The 16,708-nt window shown below is 41.9% G+C and overlaps 1 protein-coding gene across 1 annotated transcript; it reads left to right on the plus strand.

Moving 5' to 3' along the window:
* The first annotated feature begins 1,216 nt into the window (after positions 1-1,216).
* On the plus strand, positions 1,217-13,339 carry LOC102036930 (zona pellucida sperm-binding protein 2-like). Its single transcript, XM_014306733.1, has 19 exons — positions 1,217-1,304; positions 2,574-2,701; positions 3,374-3,517; positions 4,110-4,193; positions 4,759-4,926; positions 4,996-5,092; positions 5,184-5,407; positions 6,181-6,334; positions 6,409-6,617; positions 6,705-6,822; positions 6,957-7,162; positions 7,630-7,747; positions 8,299-8,468; positions 9,230-9,303; positions 9,382-9,506; positions 10,297-10,486; positions 10,907-11,048; positions 11,615-11,711; positions 13,329-13,339. The coding sequence occupies exons 1-19, from the start codon at positions 1,217-1,219 to the stop codon at positions 13,337-13,339; spliced, it is 2,547 nt and encodes an 848-aa protein (XP_014162208.1).
* The last annotated feature ends 3,369 nt before the right edge of the window (positions 13,340-16,708 follow it).

Raw genomic sequence — 16,708 nt, forward strand, 5'->3', positions numbered from 1 at the left:
AAAAAATATTATAAAGACAGCAGTGATTCATCTCAGAGGAAACCATTTTCTTAGCCAAAAGTCTTTCCTTACAAAACAGAGCTGGTCCTGGAGCAGCAGATGCAGAGAACTGTTTCTAGGACTGTCTGCCCTACTCACTGTGGGTCCTGTATAAAACACATTGGCCATCCCCAAAGATCTAAGTAAATAGATACTGGAGAAGGCTTTATCCAGCTTGGAGCAATTACTTAGCTTCTGCACTGAATCCAGCTAGTACCTTGGAGTGTGAGTGGAATAGGGTCACGTTCACCAGCATCTGTCTGCTGCTCCTTACTGTGACCATCTCTGATGTGGGAATTGCGTCACTACTAAACTTCAGCCTACGGTGCTGAACCCTCTAGGAAAAAGAATCCTCTCAGCTTTTAAAATGCACCATTATTGTAAAAGGTCTACCTAGTGTTAGCTCATGATGCCATAGAAACTCCTGTTTGAAGCAACAAATCCCCATTTATCAGATATGCCATGTCAAATGAGAAGCCTTCTCTAGTCCTACACTTAGAACAGTGTGTACCTACCTCCTGCCTTGAAGAGGTTTGGGAGCCATGGCCTGGTTTATGCTGTGGTGATAGCTTGGGACTGGAGCTTCCCGAGCCATCTTTTCTGCTCCTGTGTGGTCTTTTCCCAGTTTGAGCCAGCTGGCTTCTGGTACTGGTACTTGGGCAAGTGACCAGGATAGGATGATGGAAGGGCACAGCTTATGTGGCTGCTCTCCACCCAAACTGGCTTTTGGGTCTTGTGAATAGAGGGATACAGGTGGAAGTTTCTGGTTATTTTGTGGTTGGTTTGTAGGGATTTTTTTGTTTTAGAGGTTGGGGTTTTTTTCACTTTCCAGGAGTGTGTGGGACTTTGACATTTTATTTCATCTAAGGTGTTCAGATTGGGGCAGCCAATGCAGAACCTTTCTGACCACATTCCAAAATCCTATTTCTATGACTGGCTGTTGCAGGTGGCATTGCCGAATCATCGAATGCCATTACTAATAGGATACTAATTTTGGAGCTGTCTTTTCTCCTGGAATTACTGCCATTATAAACACGACCTCTCACCTCTCCTGACCAGAGATGTATGACTGTCACAACACTGACTTTAGAAAGCAATCTGAGAAATAGCAGATTTGTTTGTATTTTATTTTGAATCCCCATCTTACCAACTTTTCAATACATCCAACACAGGACCCATGAGTTCAGAGTGCTTGGGGGACTTTCTGAGGATAACACTGAGTGCAGAATACTTTGAAGACAAATACTTATCTCTTTTTGTTGTTGGTAAGTTGATGTAGAAGAACTTGGTGAGAGAATTACGTGTGGTGAAATGTTTAAAATTCTCTGAGGTGTTTCTATACTAGAATTCCCCAGGTATTTTATTATATATACTAGAATTCCCTAGATATAATACTAGATTATTCTACTATTATAGAGCTTAGTAGACCGGATCTCATTGTAAGCAAACCCAACTGCTACCTTGATTTCTGTGTAACCTATACTGTCAACTTGTTTTTTGATAACTTAGCCATGATCAGACTTGATTTTGGGCTCAAACTGAAATGCACACAGTAGTTTCTAGGCATGTTAAAGCTGGAGCTTATGGAAAATCTCATGGGTTTTCTTTGTGGTAAGAATGTGTTTTAGTAACAGCACATGCTGCTCTGAAAATTCACTAGCTGAAGCTGGCACGACATTATTTTTGTACTAGTGGCTTCAGCTTGGTGGATGTGTATACTTAATGAAGTTTAAGAAAAATTAGCTGGGCCCTCTAGCTATGGACTTAGTAGTCAGCAAGTGGTACATTTCTGTGAAAAACATCACAGAATGCCCTGGAAGGGCACAGTGATGATACTTTTGGGATATATACACCTGCTTTAAGATTATATGTATAAATGTAAATTTGGCCTTGAAAAAGCTCTCCATGCCATCTCATTTCTCTAGATGTGGGTTTTGTGTCAAAACCCACTTAAAAATGTGTTCTTTGTTCAGATATCTTCACTCACATGCAAAAACACCCTGTAGCTGGGATACATATATCTTAAACCATAAAGAGATTTTTTTTTTTTAAGGAAAAACCCAAAACAACTAAACCACAAAACCCTAAAAAGCTCAAAACCATAAAAATGGTTTGTATACTAAAAACATCCAAGCGAATCTTTAGTGTTCATCATCCTGGTGGATTGTCTCCTGAAGAGACTCTGCTGGGCAGGCATCAGAGAAATATGAGCCTGTGCCGGCCACAGGCTAGGGTCCTGATGTTGCTGTTGTCATCTGTCACCATACTAGTGGTTTGGGTTTTTTTTCCATCTCCAGTCCTTCAGCTGCAAGTGTTTCCTGTCCCAGTGTGCCTGTAATTTTAACACTCTCTTTTTCATTTCACTTAGTCACAGCTCTTCCCCCACTTTGCAATCCTCTGAGCCCAGGGAATACAGCTGGGCTGTATCACAGCAAGTTCAGCTGAATCCTTATGCCAGAGCAGGTTTCTCATGGAGTTAGCAGAGCAGGAGTTACACTTGTTAACACAGTTCTTTGCTCTCTATTTGCCTGTAGATCAGTCTGGCACAGCCTGGGAGCTGGATGAGGCCATGGCAGCCCAGTGTGGCTATACAGTAACTTACACCACCTGCAGGAGCATTCAGGTCCGTGCTTCTGCACTGAGCTGCCATTCTCACTTAGAGGTGAGTTTGTTACAGACGCTTTGACTACAGTGCTCTTGTACACTAACTTTATGTGAGAAATTACTGGATTATTAATGGACATTAAATGAGATGTCATAATGTGTTAAGTATCTGTTAGCAGAGAATAATATAATTTTCTTCAAATGTATCCAGAGGTCTGAGAATGTTCCATTTGGTACTGCCATTTGGAGGGCCTACAGATGAACACATGAAGTGTATCACATGTGCCCTTAAAGGGCAACTATTTTCTTGTGGATTGCAATAGGGAATTGCATCTGGCAGCTGTGTTGCACTCTGCCCTAACACTGTTTAATGTCTTGAGACACTTCACAGTAAAAACTAAAACTTTGGTTGCTGGCTCACTTCAACTATGTCATAAAACACAAAATCAGCTATCTCTTAGGTTTATTTGTTTGTTTTCTTATTGTTCAATTCTGGGTCTGCACAAAAGGAACAAACCTGCTGCCCAAAATATTTATGTTGCTGTGTAGCTATGTGCATATATCTTGTGCAGTAAATGAAGTGGAAAGTGATAATGCTTCAGTATGGAGTTGCTCTTCTGTGCAGAGGCCGGTGGGTGCATTTTGTAATTTAATTTAAGGTCACAAGGATAAGTAGTGCCCAGCTAGGGAAAAGCAGTCTAACAGGCAAATGTTCCATTTTCCCACACAGAAAGATGTGTTCACAGTAACTATACAAATCAAAGCATCTCACACTCCTGATATGAGCAATGCTACAACTCATCTGAAAAGTGCAAGTTGCCATTATGATCCATGGAGTCCAAGAGAGATAAAATGTGAAAATAACTACATGGAGGTAAGTACTTATGGAAAGTGCTAGAAGTAAAGAGATAGATACTGCAAGATGCTCTCTTAGATTGTGTTTCCAATGTATATTCCTAGAATTTTGTCACCTTCAGACTGCCCCATCATGAGCAGCTTATTAGTGAGTGCGCAGTATGCATTTAAGTGATACATTTATATTTTGATTGTGTAACTTATATTAGCAGTAATAGCTAATAAAGCTGTAAAACCATATCGAAAAGGTTAAGCTTGTAGATTGAACTCCCTGAATGTTGCCCCAATAAATCTTATTTGAGACAACAGAGAATGTATACCTCCTGAAGGAAGTTTCCCTGCTGGGGAGAAATGCAGAAGGAGAAATGGACTCCTCTTGTAAGAGGATGTTGGAGTCAAGAACAAACTCTGGTCTTAAGTGGAAATAGAAAGTAGAAGATAGGTGGAAAAATAAAAAGAAACTGAAATCAAGCAGACTAGGTGAATCACCAGGCATGGTGGCATCTCTGTCTAGGAAATTCTGGTTTCCCTTGAAAAAGGCTTGCAGGGTGTTGAAGACAAGGAAATAAGTGCTATCAGCAAACCCCTTACAGATGTTTTTCCACCCCCAGGTTTCTGTCAGGAGGGAGGTTCCACAGACTATAAAAGACTTTGTTCAAGATGAACCTGAGGACTGGACTTTTGTATTTCCAGAAGTAAAACTACAGGTTTTCTTTCTAGCAAAAGCTAGTGTTACCTCTGGCACAACTATCTTTCTTTTCATTAGCCACGCAGTACTTTCAAAAAGTACTTAAGTAACAATAACAGAACTTCTGTATCAAGTGGTTTTAGTATATTTTTATAGATTAGAAGTACAGACAGTTGTAGGCTGTGTCTCCAAGAAAGAAATCAAGTCTTCCCCAGATAGGAGATTGTTTTGGTTTTAGTTTGCTTGTTTTTTGCACCAAAAAAAAAAAAAAAAAAACCAAAAACCTTAAAATCCCATGGCCCATAAAAAAACTGTGAAGAGGGTTTTTTCTTCTTGGACTCTTGTATGTCCAGAGTCTTCAGCAGGGCAGTTAGTGCCATTAGTTATTCTCTGTTGCCCTTAAAATGGAAAGTTTTCTGTATGCATGAGGTGGGGAAAGTTGGAGGGATATCCCACTAGTAAAATTCAAAGGCAACAAACTGCTGGGCAATTCAACACAGTAAATCATTCAATGCAATAAACCTGTTACTTTGAACATCATGTTTAAACTTTTGATACATTTCTCTGGGTAGGCAAAGGCAGAAGAAGCCTCAATATGGCAAATAGTATTTCATCAGCCAGAAGAAAAAAGGGCTCTGCTTATGAGCAATGCTTGGAGTGCAGGCTATGGACTCAACGCCTCAGACTCCAGGGTTCTGCTGCGAGTGCCATACACTGCTGCCCAAGTTCAGCTGGTCGAGGTTGGTGCGCTCCTTCTGGCCCACCAAGCTGCCAGGCTGTGCAGGTCTAACCAGATTCCTTCCTCACAGGATCAGGGAATTACCTTGTCTGTGCTGAGATCAAGTACATTTTACAAATACCAGTGGGTGATCCTGATGGTGGATACTACTGTGGCATGTCCTGTAGGTAAGGAGTGTGGTACCATGCTCCAATGCCAAAATGTACAGGAACAGACTCACAACCAGTGAGCTGACAGCTTTCATCTCTTGTCCCTAAGATGGTGTGGACTACACGAACAAAACAATCACCTGGACTATTCCGAAGTATATTCCACCACTGTCTGCTGGAATGACTAGCCTTAAGGATGTGCTTGTGGAAGCTGGCATGGATCTACACAAACTGTCTGCCAAGGAAATGGCTTCCAGGAAATATTTGTTATTGAATGAGTTAACAACAATTACAATGAAGATTCCAATAGGTGCAGAAGGTGGTTATTACAAGGTTGGTGACTTATATTAGGTGCCATGCAAGCAATATTCTGGGATGTATGTTTGTTTTCTGATGAGGAATAATTGTTCATCTTGTGCCTTTCAAATGAAAGATGGGAGTGTGAGAGTGAGGGAGAACAAAGGATTTGTTAAAAACTCCAGAAGCCCTGACCAAAGATAGTATTTGTAATCACCACTTTATGAAGAATTTCTTTTCTTGCAAGCACGGGTAGACAGAATCCTACACAGAACTATTGGATTCATTAATTACTCAGGTTAACATGGAGCTTTCACCTACTATTCCTGATGTCATACTCCTCTGAGATGGTTCTAACTGGATTGTAAAGCATTGATGGTTCTGTTGTATTTCATACAAACCACTTAAGAGAATGGGAATAACCCATTAGTCCAGCAGACCACATGCTCTTGGGGTGGGTTAGGGCTACGCATCTAAATCTGTGGGGTGCTACACATCTAAATCTGCTGCTTGGGGTGAACTGAGTCCTGGGCAAATGTAGCAACTGAACTTCTGGTGAGGTTGAATAAGCAACCCTATTCACTGTGAAACAGTCCCCTGCTGCTTTGAATCTTGAGAAGTGGGATATCGTTTTCCAAAGGGAGTCTTCTGAGTATTCTGAGATAATCTAAGCAGGGATACAAGAGTTCAGGATTCCTGAGCAAAAAGGGCAATTGGTTGGGGCTGTAGATTTAGCTGACCTTGAGATGCTCCACCATAACTTTAGTGGAAAATCAAGCCATACAAAAAGGTACTGTTTTGAATTCTAGACTTCTGTGAACAATGGACAGCTTGGAGTAAAATACACCATCAACTTGTTCTTGGAACACCAGTGGGAAGATAACAAATGGGGGCTAACCAAACATACTATCATCAAGGAAATAGAAGCACCATTTGAACAAGCAGAGGTTGTTATAACCAATAGTAAGTAGCTGAACATTGAATTTACTAAAGGTTTTGGTACTCTTAAGAGCTTAATGCTATTTGTTCCTTTTCAGATTTAAATCTGAGTGCAGGGCTAATGAATGTTACAGTAGGAACATTCCTCCCAGATGCTGAGCTTGTGAACTTAACCATTGAAGGGGTTGTTGTGGCTGTACCTGAAGCTCTTCAGCATGGCTACCTAATACACAGGACCAGATATGCTAATGGAAGCAAAGCATATGTACTACAAGTCCCACTTGATGCACCAAGTATTAAAACAGAGGTGTGTACTAAGGCACTGCAGCATCCCATGGAATAGAAATGATGATATTACTTGGTGATTTTTCATGTCTAAATATGATTTTCCTAGTACATGGGAGAGGACATGAGAGCCTACACCCTGAATATCACACTCACATTCATCACCTACCCATCAAGTGAGACCTTTGTTGTCCCAGTAATTGCACTGTCCGCTGTGAAAGATGCAGGTAAACTTTGTGGAACTTGGGCAAAACTGCACCAACCTGGCTGTGAGCTGGGCTGATTTCAGCCAGGGATACTGCCAGTCCCAGGGAGCTGCACTAAACTGATGGCAGCTGGCTGACTCTTGGCTGTTTTGCAGTACTGCCCAGTGCCACAGGGTTTTGTGATGGGAGGAACCTCCATCTCATTATCACTCGTGGGAATGTGGACCAAAACTGGCTACCTTTCATCTCAGACTGGCACCTGACCCAAGAGGCTGCACAGAAGTACAATTACATTCTGAGGGACAATGGCACTCACCTGGCAATCTCTGTCCCTTTCCTTTCTCCCCATGTGAGCTATGAGGTAAGGCTGCCAACATGTAGCAATTGAAAGACATGTTCTAGCTGTGAGATATCAACAAGACAGTATATTCTTGAAAGCAAAATAAAACTTACCTTTGAGATAGTCTTCTAAGGTATAATGGAGGATTACTTTCTGCCCTTGTAAGAAAACTTTAATTTCCCTTAGTTAATGTCGGCAGAAATGGACAAGAAAAAAAGAAACATATTCTGCATTTACTGTATGGTTGACCATCTTAAAGGACAACTATACACGCAATGGAGTTTGTATTGCATTCTTTTGCAAAACAACTGAAAAAGCTCACCCTGTGAGCTTCTGGATTAAAAACATCCTGTTTAAATACATCCTGTGGATTTGACTTTGCTCAAGCACCATTATCTTTGGCTTGTGATAACCTGCCCTCTTAGCTTTTGAATGCTTTAGTTGAACTGTGTGTATTCTCTTGTTTAACCTGTGATTGTCATCTCCAGGGCTTTCATACCTCTGCAATAAAAGCTTCACTCTACTTAACCTTGAAGGATGACATCACCTTGGCTCAGAGGAGAGATTTCTCAGTTTCCTGCTTATTTTCTCCTTCAGAGCTAATACGTAATAGCACGTTGGGGATTAGCTGTTAATGCTATTTGGGTTGCCAAACTAAGTCATGCAGTCTGAAATGTTTCTAGGTTTTAGTTGTGTGGCACTCTGTTTGCTTGTCAGATTTCCTACCAGTTAATATGCCACAAAGCAAGTCAAGTTAAACATTGGAGTGGCTATCCTGCCTAGCACAGGAACAGGGGAAGGAAGTGAGAAAGTCTACTTCCCCATGCAGCTCCAGAATCAAGAAGCTATTTAAAGGGTTTTTGTGGTGGTTTTGAGAGTTGAATGAGGTGGGGGGTTTTGGTGGAATGTGGGGAGGGTCAGCATATAAAGTAGTCACTGTAAAGATGTTAGAACCCCAGATACTAAGAGTTTTCATAACTCATCAGTATTAAATGTTTGAAATATCTTGGCTAAAATAATCCTTTTGAAGAGAGTGAGAGCTCCTTGTGAGCTGCCAAAAGAACTTGCCAGTAAATCCATTCAGAACACACACCTTTCTTAGGCTACAAAAGGAGGTTGAATCCTGATTTGTATGAAAATATATATTTTTCTTTCAGAGTGCCTGCCCAATGGCACTGTGATTATTACTGCAATCAAACTGGTAGGTGGTGAAGACCTGGACACTGCTCTGCTTGTCTTGAGGGACAGACAGTGCAAACCCAGTCTAGTGACAGAGAGGACTGCAACCTTCAAGTTCGATGTGAACACTTGTGGAACAAGTAGAAAGGTAAGGACTTAGTCACATCAAGTTTACTCTGCATTGGGGTAGGGTTATTGCTAGACCTGGCAGAAGCTCAGAGGTGAGCTCAAGCTGCATGGAAGTCACAGCTGAAACTAGCGCAGTAGTACATCTATGCTCTTTCTGAGCTCACTAAATTCAGTTGAGCAGAATTTCTTATTGAGTATGAATGTTTTTTCAAGGTCAGAGGTGCTTTCTGAAACTTTCCCGTTTGACACCTCTGAATTGTTTCATGGAGGGCTTGAATGGGAGTCTGTGCTGGTCAGATATACTTGTACACCTTGCAGAAGCTCTTTGGGTATTGCTAATGTCTACATGGCCAAAGACTAGAGTGGGTACTAGTGACATATCACCAAACACTGTACAAATAGGAAACAAACAAAATAACAAATAATCAGAGCATGCCTAAATTCAGATCATTGTAAATGCAGCTTGTTTCTGCATTGTTGCATTTCATTCTACTCACTGATTCAGTAAATAAGCTCAGCTCTTCTTTTTCTCAGCACCCTTTCTAGGGTGCTTTGTCATATTCAAGCTAATAAGCTTTCTTCTTGACTATGGCATAGCTGTCACCTATGCTCAGCTTTAGTTCAGTGGGCCTTGGGCTTTTGGCTGGTAATTTCTGCCTATTTGGAAGCATACTCTGTTCAGTGCAATCTGGCAGTCAAGCAGAGGGATATAGATATTGTACCAAACACAAATCAGATTATAATGTGACGGTCCTGTTTGTAATGATGTACATCCTTCAGTTCAACAGCACAACTGTGACATATGAGAATGAGGTACTCTATTTCAGACCTGGCGATGACATACCCATATACCAGTGAGTGTCATTCCCTAACCAAATGTTGTACATGTTATTTTGGCTGTAAAAAATCTAATGCTAAACCCTTTCTTTCAGACTGAAATTTCTCTGCTTGTATGCAGTTGAGCAGACTGCTGATGTTCCATATGAATCTAAGAACCCACTACCCAGTATTCAGCCAGGGTCTGGCTGTCTTGCTCTTTCATTGAAGCTTTTCAAAGGTAACATCTATTATTAGACTCTATAAAATCACTGAATGGCCAGAAGGAACCTGAGATTGATCTTACTCATCCACTCTGCTCAAGCAGGGCAGTGTAGAAAATGTTCCCCAGCACCACGTTCAGATGACTTTTAAATGTATCAAAAGGTGAAGAGGAAAATTTTTAAGGCCTCTAACAGGACTTCTCTCTTCCAAAATGCAACATAAATAGTCAAATATCAGTACTGGAGCAGACTTAGCATCACTGACATATATGTATGGTTTTCCTGCTTGGTCTGGGCATGATGTAAGTTGTGTGGTGAATGTAATGCCATTTTCTCTCTCCTATGAGCTCCTGAAGTGTTGCTAAGCAGGTTCAGCAACTCACTGCAATGGTTGTAACCTGTGTCAAAGATACCGCTTTAAAGTGGTACCTATGCCAGCAGAAAGGGTTAACTGAAGCCTGAACCAAACACTCATGATGACTGGAATGGCCATTATGAATTTTTTTTTAATTCATTTTCCCTTCTCACTACCTTTGAGACAATTTTGAATAACAATATTAATGGCTTTTTGCAGAAGGAGTGTTTAATTTCTGAATCATCAGAGTCAGGGAATATGTTTGAGATTTTTGCTTTCATGGCTGATCTTGCTTTCTTGCCATTCTATCCCCAATTCTTGACATTTGTATTCTGTCCCAGGTTTTAGTATTACTGTACCAGAGTAAATGGTAGTGGAAAAAAGAGTGAAGCAGAAAGTTTGAGAATATTTCCTCCACAAAAAGGAAGCTCCTAATATCAATACTCTTGCAGAGAAATCCTATTCAGAGCCGTACCAGGAATCAGAATATCCTGTGGTAAAATACTTGAGGGAGGCTCTGTATTTTGAAGTTGAACTGCTCCAGCCTAAAGATGCAAGACTGGACCTAAACCTGGATGACTGTTGGGCTACCAACTCCCAAAGCCAGGACAGCATCCCCCAGTGGCACATCCTTATACATGGGTGAGGAAGGCTTCCCTCCTCTGTTTGGTAACTGCTCAGCGCAAGGTGCTGTACCTCAGGTGGGAGGAAAGGGGAAGAGGCAGAGGTGCAAGTGGCAGAGGTCACCTTGGAGGCAATTGCTGCTAATCTGTGGGGCATGTGTTGGTGTCAGCACAGTGGCTGTGCCTTCTGGGGCCAGCAGGTCACGTTAGTGGCCAGAAGTGCTTCTAGCTAACACTTCTGGCTGGAAAGAAAGAGCAAGAAGCAATCCTGACTGTGAGCAAAGGCAGGAATCATGAACTGGGGAGATCCTATTCATTCCCCTATGGCCCAAGGAAAATGGAGAGGGGAGCTCTGCTGTACTTCATCTCTTTGCTGTGTTTGAAGATCTGGTTGAAGGTTTAGATCAAATACATTTCCTCTCATGTATTTCCCAAACAGATGTGAAAACAACAAAGACTCCTACAAAACTGTCTTCCATGAAGTGAATTACAGCCCCAGAGCAAAATTTCCCCAGCACCTCAAGAGATTTGAAGTGAGGATGTTCACCTTTGTCCAGGGCACATCTCTGTTACAAGAGCAGGTCAGATGTCTCTGTTCTGTCATGAGCCGTTGGCAGTCCCGACAGGTGAGCCCAGGGTGATGCATGCAGCCAGTGCTGTGTAAGAGCTCACTCAGCTGGCCAGTGCTGCCTGGGGCTACTGGACACCTCCTTGAAGGCATGACACCCTGGGAGGGATGAATAAAGACCATTCACTTTTGTTCAGTTCACTAAACAAAATTACAGACTCATTCAGGTTGGAACAGACCTCCAGGATTCTCAAGTCCAATCTTTGACCATCATGCCTACTAAATAATATTGTGAAGTGCCACATCTATTCATTTTTTTGAACACTTCCAGGTATAGCGACTCTACCACTTTTCTTGGGAGGCTGTTCCAATGCTTTGTCACTTTTTCAGTGAAAAACTTTTACCTAATACCCAAGCTGAACTCTTCCTAGTGCAATTTGAGGCCATTTTCCCCTTGTCCTGTCACTAGTTGCCTGGGAGAAGAGGCCCCCCACACCTTGACACAACCTTCATAACCTTTGTACACATTGGATTCCAAATAAGACTTCCCTAAATAATCTAAATATTCTTGTCTTGTAGTTGTATTTCCACTGCAGTGTGGTGATCTGCAATACTAAGCAACAGCTTTTAGACCTTTTTTGTCCAAGGAGATGCAATCCTGGGAAACACAGATTTGGTAAGAAAACAGGCATGTCTCTAGTCTCTCCTGTGTTTTTGCTCAGCAATTTGGCATGTGCTCTCACTAGTTGTGCCAGGTTGCAGACTTCTAGTCCTAGATTATGCTGTGCAGGGAATTAAAAGCTGAAATGTCTTACAGGCCACAGTGCACATCCACATGGGCAAGTGTCATCTGGACCAGTGCTTGTTAGGAAGAAAAGCAATAAGGACAGGTTGGTGTCAGTCTTAAATTACACTATTGGAACACCAAGTGTAGTGCTGCTGCAAGGTAACAAATTTGTGTGTATGTCTCTTCTCCCTGCAGGTGAATGCACCAACTTCTCACAGACTGAACAGGAACTACTTCATTTTATGGAGTCACAGTTAGGTGGCCTAAGCAACCACAGCCTGCTGCCCAGATGCACAAGTAAAATTGTTTCTGTGGTATCTACTGGGAAAATAGATTATCAGAGTCTATGGAGAAAAGGGTCAGTTAACCCATATTGAGTGTAACTCTAAGTTAAATTATTGTATTGTTCTTCTCTGTTCCTCTACAACATTAAACCCTTGGTCTTTTGTGTGTTCATCTGACCTAGTCTGCTCAGCTAATATGTCTGAAACTTGTGTTGCTTTGCAGTTGGAAGCATCTGTTTTGGAGTAGGGGAGGAAGATGGCAACAAGTGTGAACTTAATTGTAAATCACTTCAAGCTTTTTTTTTTTTTAAGCTTCTGTATGAACAAAGGACTGGGAGACCTTAATGTCAGTAAAAGAATGTGGGTTTTTTTGGAGTAAGATGGGATGAACATCCTTGATCCTGTAGTGGCTGTTAACAGGAAGGCTCTAAACTGATTCTTGCAGGAGTGTCGTGGCTCTGCAATGTCAAGTTGCCTTCCCTAGGTGGGTCAAACAACTCACAGGTAACATCAGTGACTGCTTAGCTAAATATCCTCTGAGGATTAGCTGAGGAAAAAAGTCTTTAGCAAAGACTTGTGATAGTAATAATGATAGTACATGGACTCTATCTGCGAAGTGTTAGGGATTTTTCCTTGCTAGAGAATGTGATGCTTAGGGACTCCTGTCAGATTTTCTTCTGTGTGTTTTGTTTTGGTTTTTTTAATGGATAAAAAATTTCTTGGTTTCCTCTTTGCATCTGAACAGTGGTGTGAAAAGAGTTTGGATTCAATATTATATTTTCCAGTTCTAATGAAAGCTACTGCTTAGCATGAATTTTGATCCCTTAGAAGTAAATACACAATAATGGATGCCTGCTTTTTAACTTTAGATTAATAAGAATTATACAACAGGAAAGTCCTCTGAAAGCTAACTTGAGCAAGAACATATTTTCTGACTCTATTAGCACTTCGTGAGACAGCATGGAGTAGAAAAAATGTATCTCTGTTGCTTCCTGTGCAGAGACCCCCCCTCCTAAACAGTTTGTGCTGTAACTGCAGCTCATGTAAATCTTTTAGTTGCCTGCTAAGCACATCTGTAGTAGATGTCTTACTGTCATTTCTGAAGAAATCTCTGTGGGCTTTGTGATGAGAAACATGACATGACTGTTTTCCAGTCACATGACTGTTTGCCAGTAGAGAAGGCTATTGTGATGAAGGATTCATTTTGCTACCCCTGTTGTAGGTGAAGACTAAAGCCATAGAGTTGTGATATTGAGGAATATCAACATGGGAATAGTGGGAAAATGCAGAACACATAAGCCTGACAGCAGATTTGACAAATCAATGACTTGGTGCCCACCGCTTTCCCCTGTGTTAGCCCACTGGTCTGAGGACTGGGTAATGCTCAGTCTGCAGGCAAAACCCATTAAGAAATCAAGGAAGACACCTCTACTGTGCTGCCAGGGTTTTGCACCTAAGAGAACACAGCCATGAGAGCTTTAGGTGGTGTGGTGCCTTCCCTGTGTCTTACCTCATGCTGACAAGAAATGAGAAACCTCATGTCTCCCCAAGAAATTAGACTGTTAAGCAGTGTTTTCTCCAGCTGAGTGACAATCTCCATGTGTCTTCACCAGCTCAGCACAGGCTGCCTTGAGGAGCCTGAGCCACCTTCTTTCTTATATTTGTGTGGGGGAAAAGTGTAACATTTAGAGACTGCTGTGAGAACCAAGCCTGCATCTGGGCAGCCCATTTCAGTACTGTTAACTCTATCTTGGTTATGGCTTCCTAGCTTTTCAGTTTTTTTTCCTTCAAACCGAGACTCAAGGACATCATCAGGCATAGAAATCTGGTAATTACAATCTTGTCTAAGACATGTTCATTTATTTTCATAAGCTTAGTCAACACCTTGACATGCTTTATCTGTTGATGGGCTTTCAGGGGTTGTAGAAAAGCAAGGTGATGCCCAGGTACATTGTGGCTCTACTCTTCAGCTCTTCTAAAAGCATTGTTTAGTGCCATATTGAAGGACGAGTTATGTAAAGAATGATCTTCTCTATTAACCTTTCTGATATGTGGGAAAATTCAAGGACATTTCCCTCTGTGGCTGGACAAGGATTTATAAAGCTTCTTGTCAGGTGTTCCAACAGCCTGTGAGACACACAAAATCCATTTGAATATCAGTAGAATCTTTTAAAGACATGACAGTAGTACTCTCTCTACCTCAGAGGTGTCTGTTTATACTAAAATTCAGGAGCTGCCTTCCTGGTTATATATATAAAAAAGGAAAAAAAATCTTCAAGTGTTTTATCAACACCTCTTTGCCTTTTAAGTGGATATTTTATGACCACATGCTTTTCCCCTGGTATTTGGGATGTTATTTTTATATCCCTGTTAACACAAGTTGAAAGCAAATCAATCTTCTTTGTTTATGCTTAAAGTCTTCTGCAATTCAACAGGTGAATGACAAAAGTGGTAAGGGAAAAGAGAAGTCTGGTGTGATTTGTTTTTATAGGAAAATAGGAACAATAACAGAAATATACTGCAGATAGTTATTTCCATTTCAAGTAAATGTTGATAAATCACTGCTAATAAGTAACCTCATATCTGGTCACTGATGGGCAGAAATCTCATCTTTTATGTAGTCTGTATTCACTGACAGCCAGTATTTTAAAACTTTACTGTTTTGGTGACTTAAAGTAGCAACAACTTATTATTAATATTGAAAAACTAAGAAAAGTGCCACTGACTTTTTTGTCCCAATTAATTTTCTTTCCCTGGCATATTCCTTTACTTTTTCTTTTACATGCCAAACTCTTCAGTAAATTCTATGCACCTCTGTCCAGAGGAAAACATGTTCTGACAATGCTCTAATGATCTGGAAAGCTTAAGGAAGTTCAGGTCCTGGCTTCTGCCACAAATCTATTTGAGTTTTTAGCCACTTCCATATCATTTCTTCTTTTACTTGTGCCTGTGAGCCTAGAAACACCAACAGTATTAGCTAGAATGCTGGAAGGGCATGTGCTTGGAGAGAAATGCTTTAAAGCATAAATAAGGTGAGTCTTCCTCCTTATCATGGGATCAAGCACTGTAAGAGTGCAAGCCTAGGCTGATGTTGGTGTATCAAGAAACAAAAAGTCAGGGGCTTGATCAGGAATGGGGGCTCAGAGGGATCCAGCTCCTATAGCTCATTAGAAACAGACAGATTTATTGGGATCTGTGAATTCTCTTTCCAGTTTCCTGCCTGTCAAAGGCAATAAGAGCATTTGTGGTTGCATGGCAGATAAGGTGGGGAGCAGTCACTGGGCCCTTAGAAGCTGGAGGTGTTTATGTTTTTGTGGAGTATTCTTTAGCTAGTGCTAGGCAGAGCTGGAAGCACAGCTCCTGGCTTCCCTAGTCGGAGAGGATATGGCAGTTCCCAGAGAAGCAGCTCTCCCAAGGAACTGGCTGAAGCCCATTTGCAGGAGGCTTTCTTTGTCCCAAGCACACCTATGTGCAGCCCAAATGTGTCACCATAAAACCTCTTGGCACCTACATGGTGCTCCTCAGCATAGAATTTCAAAGCCCAGTGTGTGTGCGGGCGGCCCCAGGCTTGCCTCTGCTTTGGGGGGTGGGGGGTGAGTTCCGTGAATCACAGAGCTGGGGCTTGCCTGAGGAGCTTCCACTGTGAGCGCTTAACCACGGGGGAATATTCTCTCCAAGGTACTTATTCTTCTTCTCCAGAGGTGATTTGACCACCTTGCCCCCCTCGTGGTCTATGTCTAGGTATTGCTGCTGCTGGCAGCCAACACTGCTGTACAATCCTTTTTACAGAGTGGGCAGAGAAGCTGCTGGATTGAGGTGGAAAGCCTGCCCTGCCAAGGGAGGCTGCGCAAGCCTCCTGAATCCTGGGCTAATCCTGCCTGCAAGGCTCCTCCTTTGCACTGCTGTGCCTCCTGCTAAATAGAGCAGTATCTTATCCTGCCAGCTGCCCCTGGAAGAACAGCCTCTGGTCCCTGAGGTAGAAAATGAACCCAGAGTCTCTTGTCATATCATTGGTACCAGCAACTGCTCCCTCCAGCAGCACCAACTGGCTCACGGCACAAAAGGAGCTAAATGGTACAAATTCCATTATATGTAACTGCCTGTTCTGCCCTTTTTCTTCCCTAATAAAAGGTTTAGGATGGATGTGGGACTGCAATCCCTCTTCTCCCTGGCTTCTGAAACTTTTAGCCCTGTGTGGTTTTATCTGGTCCCCCCTCAGCAATTCAGCCAGAGAGAAGGCAAGAGCACAACTTTCAGTATGAAGAACAGCTCAGGACACAGCTGCTGGGGTCCAGTCTTCTCACCTGATTTGGTGTCACTTGCTCATTTCTCTTGCCCTCAGCCTGCTTCTGGGCTGATCTCTGGCTCAGTGAGAAGTGCATATTTAAAGTGTGGAAATACTTGTTTAAAAGGCAGAAAAATGTACTTATGTTCAGCAACTGATAGTAATCACCTCCTCAGTAAACTGAGAGTAAAGGACTGGTAGTTCAACCAAATTGCAAGGCTGCCTGCTGAAGGCTTCTCCTGAGGTTCTAAAATCCATTTCAATTAATTAATTTCTGTAGATCTTATAATGGACTTTGTCCATTTTCTCTTTAGCAC

Source organism: Geospiza fortis, unplaced genomic scaffold, assembly GCF_000277835.1.
Source record: "Geospiza fortis unplaced genomic scaffold, GeoFor_1.0 scaffold81, whole genome shotgun sequence".
Lineage (NCBI taxonomy): Eukaryota > Metazoa > Chordata > Aves > Passeriformes > Thraupidae > Geospiza > Geospiza fortis.